The sequence below is a fragment of the Kryptolebias marmoratus genome, linkage group LG19 (assembly GCF_001649575.2).
Source record: "Kryptolebias marmoratus isolate JLee-2015 linkage group LG19, ASM164957v2, whole genome shotgun sequence".
In the NCBI taxonomy this organism is placed as follows: domain Eukaryota; kingdom Metazoa; phylum Chordata; class Actinopteri; order Cyprinodontiformes; family Rivulidae; genus Kryptolebias; species Kryptolebias marmoratus.
In genome coordinates, this window is record NC_051448.1 from 19,312,570 (window position 1) to 19,323,519 (window position 10,950).

General features: G+C 38.8%; 2 protein-coding genes across 3 annotated transcripts in view; one reads left to right on the forward strand and one right to left on the reverse strand.

The window, feature by feature from the left end:
• tdrd6 (tudor domain containing 6) overlaps positions 1-5,757 on the reverse strand; it is a 29,848-nt gene extending 24,091 nt beyond the window's left edge. The window contains exons 1-3 of one of the 2 annotated variants that reach the window (XM_025004421.2): positions 5,670-5,757; positions 5,396-5,482; positions 2,369-2,425 (exon numbers count right to left, since the gene is read on the reverse strand). The gene's annotated coding sequence lies outside the window, so the exon portion shown is untranslated. Of the gene's footprint in view, positions 1-2,368; positions 2,426-5,395 lie in introns of both variants that reach the window. The other variant, XM_017409046.3, reaches the window with a different exon arrangement.
• Positions 5,758-6,800: 1,043 nt separating this feature from the next.
• sf3b6 (splicing factor 3b, subunit 6) lies at positions 6,801-10,158 on the forward strand. Its single transcript, XM_017409052.3, has 4 exons — positions 6,801-6,944; positions 7,503-7,621; positions 9,455-9,593; positions 9,734-10,158. Exons 1-4 carry the CDS (start codon positions 6,915-6,917, stop codon positions 9,821-9,823), a joined length of 378 nt encoding a protein of 125 aa, XP_017264541.1. The 5' UTR covers positions 6,801-6,914; the 3' UTR covers positions 9,824-10,158.
• Positions 10,159-10,950: the final 792 nt, after the last annotated feature.

The window sequence follows — 10,950 nt, forward strand, 5'->3', positions numbered from 1 at the left end:
TTTTTTTTTTTTTTTACGGAGGGGACGGAGCAATGACTTATTTTTAGTACGGAGTTTGTTTAGCAAACGCGCTGCGGGTGATGTCACCGTTTCCGCGACAACGTTAGTGACGCATAAATTGCGCGACACATATCGATAATGACTTTTGTTGCCAACGCTTTTAATTATCGAATTTTATCGAATTTTATCGATTCGTTGTTGCAGCCCTAGCTGAGAGTCCATTTTATTTTTATTTTTGGTTGTTTTGTTTATTTTGTGTTCCAGTTCCAGTGTTATGTGTTCTTTTGAAAGTAAAGTTTATTCATCTTTGAGAGGATGTACTTGCACTATTATGTTATTATCATTACATTAGTTTAAAACGGCCTCCATACGATATTATCGTTTATCGCAATAATTTCTGAGACAATTAATCGCCCAGCAAAATTTGTTATTGTTACAGGCCTACATTTCACACTGACGTTCATGATAAACAAAACATTATTTTATCCTCTGCAGCCTCCTGCCTGTGTGAGAATGGGATGCCTGGAGAGGAGACGTGTGACAATCGTCAAAGACTCGTATGAAACGGAGTGGAGCGAGTTAACGTTAGCTTATGACTTCAGCAAACTTTTATCAGAACACGTCAGCAAAAGAGACGTGAGTGACTTAGCAGCTTTAAGAGCTGAACACCTCCTGAGTGGGTCCAACAGAATGATTACAGTACAAAGGATTAGAGTTACACTATATTTAATCTAATAGTTAAAAAGAATAGTCTGAATTTAGGTTCATGTGAAGCAATTTTGTTTTACGAAAGGAAGGACTGATTCTTTACTCTCATATAAAAACATTTTACAACAATTTTGGAATGTTTTTCCATTAAAAAATGATTTACAGCCAAAATGTTAAACACTTTAATGAATTGTTACATTTTGTTGAACTCAAACACTCTTTGCTGAATTTTTGTTTAAGCTTGTCCAATTTTTTCTTTTAGGGTGTATTCACACCAGGAAAGTCCTTTGGTCTGCTTGTTTGGTCCGGACCAAAAGTAGACGTTATTTTTTTCGTTTGGTGCGGTTTGCATTCACATTGTGCTTTTTTGTAAGCGGACTATAATTTATAAACAAAGCCACGTGGGTGACGATCATTGCTCCCATTGGACAGAAAGACGGGGTCAGCGGTTGGAGCACAGAGCACAGACCCGGAAATAAAGATGGAAGTCCTGCGTGCTGTATTTGTTATGTGCACATTCGTTCTGTTGGTACAATTACAGTACCATTTTGAAATTCAAGAGCAGCTCATTCAACGTCGGTTTGATGATGTCTTACTTCTAATTTTGGAACGGCGCCGGCAAATGCGTGCCGCAACTCGAAGAAGCAAATAATGCCATTTGTCCCATGATGCTTAGCAACGGTGGCCCATGAAGTCCAAAGGCGCATGCTTTACGTAGTTAGTTCGGTTCAAGTCCGGTCTGTATTCACACCAGAAGCGGACCGCACCCGAGTTCATTTGGAAGCGGACTGAGACCACCTCAAAAAGCGGGTCTCGGTCCGGTTGTTTGATCCGCACCGGAGTTCGCATGACTGTATTCACACCTGCACAAAAAGTCCGGACCAACGCTGGAAACGAACTCTGCTTCGATTAAAGCGGACCAAATGTGTCAGGTCTGAATACGACCTTAATTTTTTTATTATTCCAACCGATTTGTTGCATTATAGTAATACATCATATAATAAAACACTAACTGAAAATGTGGTTTCACGGTAAAACATGGAATTTAGAAAAATAAAGACAGAATTTGGGAAATAAATCAGATGGATTTCACAGGGCCCTAAAAACGGCCGCACACACTGCATGCAATCATTTACAAATGATGAATTACTAATGTATCCCTAAGCTCCAGACAAATTTTATAAGAAACCAAAGCAATTTATACCTAATTCAAGCAAATAGTTTATAATAAACCACCTAAATGCTTTAAAAATATAATAAAAAACAGAACATTCCACTTAAGTTTGCATTATATATCTGCAGAAATGTGAGGCTGCAAATTAAAGCGTTAAGTGGAGGGATTTTTATTTAACATTTCTGCAACATAACTTCGTCAGTTACCCTACTTGAAGAAAAAAACAACTAGTTTTTCCCCTCACATTTCTGTCTTTTTCTTTTATAGTGAGGCAACATGAGCATCATATTCCCTCCGTAAACAGCAGCAACAGGGTTAGAAAAAACTTTGAGCCAAAGGGTTAGTTTTCACGTGGTAAAACAGATAAGTTGTTTTTTAAAACACATTACATTAAAAATTAAAACTCCTGGTTAACGGCGGTTCCCTTCAGTACAGGACGGGAATCAACATGGACCATCTGACAGTCGGCATCTTCTAAATACTCACTGTGACCTTTGGAGTGGATCCTCACAGATCTTGATCAGAGGACATACAGCAGCAAATCTGGACACAGAACACATGGAGAACATGTAAAAAAATTACCTCTGATGAAACCGTTAGCAAACCACAAGCAATTAAATACTTAGAGGGGTTGTTTTTTTTTGTTTTAAAGACCCATCAACAATCCAGTTTAAGCGGAACCGACAGCTAATATCATTTTCGGTCTTAATAAAAACTTTTGATGAACAATTTGCTGAGTGTGTACTTTTAGGAAACATCAAACAAGTAAAACGTCAGTAGAAACCACCTGGAATAAAAGCTCAGCTGAAAGCACAGCTCATGTTTTTTTTATTTTCATGCTTCAGAAACAGTTTCTCCATCTTCTTTGACCCAGTGTTTCTCTCACCTCTACAGGAAACCCTCCCACAGCGCAGAACGCACACATCCTAAATCCAGTTGATTTCCATTGTATCTGAGCTCAGAACTTTCTCTTCAAAACTGGAAGTGAAGGGTCTATTAACACGTCATATTCAGGGGTGCAAATTAACTTTGAAGTCAGTCAGCCTGATAATTTTAAATCACTTTAAAATACTGGACTGAGTACAGTTATACCAGGCAGGCCTTCAGATCCAGGTTCCTAATCAAGGAAGTAAAAAAACAAACAAATAAAACTTTTAAAGCTGTATTTATTTCACACAAATCCTAAATAATAAAATTAAGATCTAGTATTCCTTGAAGGAATGCATATCACCCACCACCATTCATTGCCAGAGTTTTAAACAAAGGCTGGATTCACACTGCAGGCACAAGAGGCCCAAATAAGATTTTTTTTTTGGCCAGTATGCAAGCCATATAGGATTGTTTTATGACCGTCTCATTTCTTTCCAGGTCACTTTCACGTGGTGCTAAATCAGATACAAGCAGGGATATGCAGACTGATCCAAATATTGAGTTCATCAATACCAAGGTCATGCAGTTTAAAGTTTAAACTCTGTACATCCTAAGCTACAGAATAAAAGTCCAGTTGGGGCGGCAGTGGCTCAGGATGTAGGGGCTTCTCCTTTAGACAGAGGGTTGCTAGTTCAAACCCCTACTCTGCCCGTCTTAGCTGTTGTGCCCTTAGGCAAGACACTTCACCTGCCTTGCCTGCTGGTGGTGGTCAGAGGGCTTGGTGGCGTGATGTGGTGGCGTGATGTCAGCCCGCCCCAGGGCAGATGTGGCTACAATGTGGCTGACCTCCATCAGTGTGTGGATAGGTGGATGGGTGGATGAATGGGTGAATGACCGACTGTAGTGGGAAGCGCTTTGGGGGCCTTGAACTAGATAAAGCAATATACAAGTGCAAGCTGTTTACCTTTGTTTTTGTTTGTTTGTTTTGTTTTTAAATCTGCCATGTCCTGGATGACACCAGAGCTGTCCAACATATGATACTAATGTTGCTGACAGAGCGTATTTCTGCATGGGAGTAGGAGGGAAGCAGCAAGATCAAATATAAACATTGGACAAGAAAAGCAGGATGTAATTCTGTCGGCTCCGACAGCACGACGACTTCAGAATTGATGCTACATATGCTAACACGGGTAGCATCCATATCTACTTCCTGCGTGCGACGTCACGTTTTCTTCTACACATACGAGTCGCTTCAGAGCTGTAGGCCATTTCAAGCTGGAGTCTTGCAACGACGTATATGAACGACAACGCAAATAAATCAGATCTGAGCCAAAAGTAAAAAATCTGAACTGAGCATTAAGACCCGCTGTGTGAGCGTAGTCTGACATCATCTCATGTTGCCATCAAATGACAGAGATGTAGCTGTTTTGGTCAAAACCTGGAAAAAAAATTGTGCACAATCCCGGGGGAAATCAACGAGATGACAGGCTCGGAATGTGTGTTGGTAATGATTTTTGGTTCCACATCTGTAATACTGACTGAATTATAGTCGTTTTTTTGTGCGTTTTTAAGGGCGGCTGGCTGTGACGGCCATCTCAATTTAGGTTCCTCAGTTGTTCATCTACTGGTTATTTCCTGAATGTTTCATTAAAGTCTGTTTATGTGACATTTTCCTAACGAGCAGAAAGAGTTATAGGCAAAACGGTAAACAACGATCCTGTGAGATCTGTTGGTGCTCAGAGTGCGTGTGGATCGGGCTACTACCACGTCAAACTTTAGGTGAATATCTGCAAAAGTTGACTGAGTTAGCCATTTTACTGTTTTCTGAGGTCAGATGGGTGTGGCAGCCATCTTGAACTAGTCAGCTAGTCAGCTGTAGACGTACATCCAGTGATTACTTTCATTAAAATATTAAATATCATCAAGTGATTCATGAAACATTCTGCTAACAGATACACAGGCTCAAGCAAAAAGACTATCGCCCGTCTTTATCGCCTTTTTTGGCAGCAGGCAATAATGTTTTCACCCATTTCAGCGTGCACGCATTTTAAATTTCTGTTAAAATTGTTTGGCAAGTTGCAAATGATCTCATGCATTAAAACACACAGTGGATTAATTTACTCTGTGTTTCTGACAGCATGTCCTGTTATAGGTCCTGTCAGGGATTGAGACACAGGTGTGTGGTTACCATGGTGACCCTAATGAGCCACTGGCAGCAGATTTAACATTTCTTTCTTTTTTTGCTCTGTTTCCACACTTCTTGTAACATTTATAGATGTAAATATCAACATTTTGTCACCTCGGATTGTTACCAAAGTCCCACTTTGCTGTTTGCTTCAGGCTCCTTTTTATTCCCAGCGCGTTAAAGCGGCAAACTGCGGACCCCCACCCAAAAACAAATCCATACAGGAGCTAGTCCACCTGTGTGTGTTAGGGTTTTAGTAAAGCAAATGTTTTAATGGAAGACTTAAATGTGAAGTAAGTAATTTGGTCTTTGAGCTTCGTCTAATTGAAGGTGTTAGCTGACGTTAGCACGAACAAAATGGCAGTTAACGGTGCTAAGTCACGGGACGGACGATTTTTTTTAGTCAAAAACGAGAATAAATAAAACTAATCTCCTTATTGTCCACGTAAACAACTCACCGTGTTCAACTCTTCCTGGTAAATTTGACCAAATGAGGGCTAGCTCGGAAACAACCACCAGCAGCTTCACCGACTTCACTTCTTCTTCTGACCCACAAATGAAAATGGAAAAAAGTCACCGTGGCGCTAACAGTTCCTCCAGTGGAAACTTGTTTACAGAGTTTTAGTACGTTTAGTTTTTTTTTCCGGAGCAGATTTTGTAGAGTCCGATTAAATTATTTCGCTGCTTCGAAACGTGACTTATCGGCGCCACAAACTCACACAGCAAACTGACCGTTAGTGACCGTTGGCTAACGGGCTAACGTTAGCTAGCTGCTACAAACCCCTGCAGCCCCGCGCCCCGCGTGCCCGAACCGTTTCTTCTTCTTCTGTTGTTGTTTTCTTCTTCTGTTTGTGTTTGTTTTGTACGGTTTGGTTTTTACCTGACCCGGAAGTTGCTACGACTAAGAACATTTATTTCTTGATTTATTTATTGGTTTGTTTGTTTGTTTGTTCATATTTGCTTTTGTATGCACTCAACTTGGGGTTCAAATTATGACCCAAAAACAAACTTGTCAAAAATAGAAAACTTGTGAAACAATTAAAAGTGTAACATCAATTTCTTCACTTTTACTTAACCAAAGTCAATGACATTTATATTATAGTATATAAGTATATATATATAGTATATAAGTCATTGACCAAAGTGCTGTACAACATAGCCTATAAAAATAAAAATTACTACTTTTTTTAAACATAAACAAAAAGATGGTTTTGATTTTAGCAGCTTATTTGTGGATATAACACATGGCCGTTAACTGATAAATATTTCTTCAAAAAGACTGGCTTCTAACTCTTTTCTGTAACTCATAAACCTAAATAGTATACTCTACACAAAAAAATAAAAATGCTCCATAAAGATCAAAATTAACGCAACATACGTCACGATTTATTAGTCCAGTAGTGATCACATCATGGGCATGAATTTCTGCTGTGTTGATGATTTAATTGAACTGTTCTTTTTTAAGGTTTAATGATTACACTTCAATCATTGTTAAAAAGCAAGAACTGTGTCCACAAATTTAAATTTAGTGTGGATTTTCTCTAATTACATAAACTGCTTCAGAATTTAATGCTGTAAAACACCTTTTTAGGCCATTAAAAGTAGATGAACTTGTAAATTTGCAACATTTCCCTTCAGTCCCTTCAGACAAGGTTCCATAAATTCAGAAATAAATAAATAAATTCACGCTGAATGAGTCCCTTGGTTGTAATGATCCTTGTCAGAAAACGGAGAGGCGTTGTGTCATATTTGTTTTATTGCCACAAGAACTTAAAGTATTCACCTGTTGGTTTGGCGTCATTTTTGCTATTTAATATCGTTTATCGACCACTAGGGGGCAGCACCGCATTTTGTTTTGTTTTTTTCCCTCATTCTGAAACCGGAAGTTCGTCACATCTTCCGTTCGGTTGCCATTTTGAGGTGGAAGCTGTGCGTTTCTTGTTTATCAGCGTTATTTACACAAATTAAACCTTCATCATGGCTATGCAAGCAGCGAAACGCGCTAATGTAAGTATAATAAAATGAAAACAGTGTGAAATATAAGCCAGGTTTGGCTGAAAGATAATGTCATCCGGAGTTATCACGCTGCTAGCCGTTAGCACATTAGCTCGAGTGACGCTATTAAAACGTGATATTCTTGCTTATTTAGTTGATTTTTATCGTAGTCCAGGCAATAAAACTCATCCCCTTTGAGGTGATGCGTTTTTCACTCTTTTAACCTAAAATGTCGTTTTAGACATAAACATTTAATCTTTTTGTTAGCATACAAAAGCTAGTAAATTTGTGTTGACTACGTAATGGTTATATAGTTACGTAAACACTAGTCTTACTTTAAATCTAGAAAGATTAACAGAACACGTACCTTTAATATTATTTTATCTGTATTGCTAGTTTGCTCCTATGTTCTAATTTCAGTTGATCTAAAGTGATTAAAATTGACAAATAAATTGTGTATAATATACTTGTGTTATTGTTTTTTTACACTTATTTGTGTTCCGAGTTGACTTTTATTCTTAGTAAATGATTTAAATCCATCATGGTTTCTGCATGTTTCTCTGGCTGCAGATTCGATTACCTCCTGAGGTGAACAGAATCCTGTATGTGAGGAATCTTCCCTATAAGATCACAGCAGAAGAGATGTACGACATCTTTGGAAAATATGGACCAATACGTCAAATCAGAACGTAAGTTCACAACTGGAAGAAACTTAACATTTGTTAACTTTATATGTTTCTAAAGGTATCCAATCTAAATTCACATGCTGGTGATGTTTGTAAGGATGTTCAGGAGTTTAATGATGTTTTTCTGCAACTATATAAAATAGGTTTATGTCCTGTCTTGAATTTTAAGACTACCCTACCAAAGACATTTGCTTAAAATGTGGTCATAGGTGTGTTCAGATGACGCTGGTGTTTTCCTATTACCATTTTGGCTAAACATTTGGTAATGTGGTACAGTGTGTCAGCAGTTCAACTTTAAACTGAGAGGTGTACAATGAAGAGCTGGCTATGTTGAGTTTTCAGTGTCACCAAGGAGACTCTAATTGAGCTAGATCAGGAGTAGGCAACCCTGGTCCTGGAGAGCCACTATCCTGCATGTTTTATTTGTTTCCCTGCTCCAACACATTTGATTCATTGGTTAAATTACCTCTCCATGTTCTGCAGAAGCCTGTTAATCATCCATTGATTCAAATCAGGATCAGGGTTGCCTACCCCTGAGCTAGTTCATCGTGGTAACACAGCCTGAACTCGTAACCTCCTCCGGAGCCATTTATGTTCAGCGTTTTAGTTCAAGTTGTGTGTAAAAAGAAAAAAAAATAAGAGTTGTTCACTGAGTGTTTGCCTGAATGATACCCCAGAAAGGAAAAATCAGACTGAAACAGCATTTCTGTCATAAATTAGATAGATTGAATGCTGGCATCTGATATTGTAAATGATATATCAACCTTAAGCTCCAGTTTGATCAGTTTGCTGACCAAAACAACAACAAAATTATTCTTAAAACTCAGTCAGTGTACATTGTTTAGAAGTTGATCAAATATTGCCATTTTATTTTCCATATTAATTCACAATTTTTATTTGATGTTTTTTTGCATCTAACATATGAAGTAGGTACTTAACTTTGAACTAAAAATTAGCTTTGGTTAGCTTCACAGCGGATTTCCATCATTTGGAGCGTGGCCATGACAGATTTCCTTCATCTGTAAATATGAGAAGGAAAAACAAAAATGTGTTCAGTGTTGTGATCTCGTTAAAGCCATCCGATCTAATTATGACACAGGGATAAAACTGACGCTGAGTTTAACAAAAAAAAAGGAAACTGGAGCCAAAGTTTTAGCCAGTCAGAGTAGAGCAGGGCGGGTTGACAACTTACACATCGTGTTGTTATATTTAGAAAGTTTTTACACTCCTCTAGTGACTATTTTTCAAAATAGGAACTAGTGACCTTTTCTGGTGTTTTGGGGGGCTTTTGAAGCAAGTCACTGCAGGTGCTGCAGTGGACCCTCCTCCGTCCCACAGCGCTCACAGGCAGCTCGGTACTCCCACACTAAAATAACTTTGAGTTTCTCAACTTAACTTCCAGTGAGTTGTGTCTAATGTGTCCACTTTGGGACAATGGTTAGAATATCAGCTGCACATGTGGGAGGTCTGGGTTTGATCCTTGGCTAGGCGGTCACATGACTGTAAATTTAATATTATATCCAAACCAAATCAACTTTTGTAAACAGCAGCAGTAATGTTTCTATAATATTTAAGACCGTGTTTGATCATTTCAGTGGCTCATAATTTTTGTTGACAGACAGCACAACAAATGTTCAGGAATATTTTTGGTTGATTTATCGGACATATTTATTAGGGATCTCTATTCTGTGTACTTTGACTAAGTATATGTATACAGTGTACTCCTCTTTACATGCAGACCTTTAGGAAGTGACTGATACTCAGAAAAAAGGCTCTCAGACTGTCCTACCGCCACAAATTGTTCTTTAAATCAAAGTGGTTTGTTTCTCCTCTCAGAGGGAACACGCCTGAAACCAGAGGAACCGCTTATGTTGTGTATGAAGACATCTTTGACGCCAAGAACGCCTGCGACCACCTGTCAGGCTTCAACGTGTGCAACCGCTACCTCGTGGTTCTCTACTACAACGCAAACAGAGTACGTACGAGCGGTGAAGCACTAACAGGTCATGGTGACGATTGAGAATATATACTGTTAAAAAAATGTAAAGTCAAAACTGTAGTGATCCCAGTTAATTTGAGTGTTCTGAACTTTGACCAAACTTTATTTCCCTGCAGGCTTTCCAGAAAATGGACACAAAGAAGAAAGAGGAGCAGCTGAAGCTTTTAAAAGAGAAATATGGCATCAACACAGACCCTCCAAAGTAGAGAACCCTAACCCTAACCACCCTTCTGCTTTCCTCTGCAAAGATTTTCTTTATCTGTACAAAAATTCCTATGTGAATTATTGATTTATGCTTATAATTTACATTTTTTAATTCTCTGGTTAGACTGGTTGTGTTTGAATTCAGCAGAGATGTTCTGTGTCAGTTCAAATTTTCAGTTTTAGGGTTTTTAACGCCACAGTTAAAATCCTTACTTTAAGCAACATCATTGTTTTACTTGTTTTGGTTTCTTTCTTACTAGTAATGTGAGATACAGATTTGCTCCACTGATGTAAAGTTTATGGTTTTTGTAAAATAAAGGCTCCTTTTTCTAAAAGCTGAAGTCTCCCGCTTCCAACAAGCCTTCAACACAAAGAAGGGAAAATGCTGCCCGTTACGTGAACCCATGAGGTCAACAGATCACACATTAAACACATTTACACACAAATGTCAAAAAAAGGTCACTCAATTTTAGTTTCCCTGACCTGCTGGTTGTGAGGGACTGTTTGAAACGACCCATGAATTAATGCCCCAGGCTTGTAGTCATAAAAACTCTGTTACTGTGGCACTTTTTATCAGCAGAACTTCAAAACACAGAGGACAGAAAAACATCAACACAAGTTTTTGCGACGTCAAAGAAATGAAACGGTGATAAACCGTTTCAAAATGGTTCCCAAATTTGAACGAGACGGATCCTGTACAGGTCAGCTGAAAAGCGCATTCGTTAGGGGGGCAAAAATGAAAAAGTAACAATACATACTTTGAAGGGTGGATCACCATAACGCCACCATCACCACAGGGAAACACGGTGGTGGCAGCATCATGCTGTGGGGTGAAGGTGGATGGAGTTCGGGACAGTTCCTGTTTATTTTGGCCGTCTGCTAGAACACCGAGGATGAAGAGGAGCTTCAGTTTTTAGAATGACAATGACCCCCCGAGCACACATCCACATCAACTACAGGAGGCCTTCGGCTTCAGACTGATGTAACCAGAGTATAGAGCTAAATTTGACACAAAAAAAATAAAAATGGAGGTGACCTGAAGAGAGCTGTGTTCAAGAGATGCCCTCACCATCTGACACACTTTGGATGAAAGAGAGAGCAAATATCACCAAGTCGAGGTGTGGCTGCT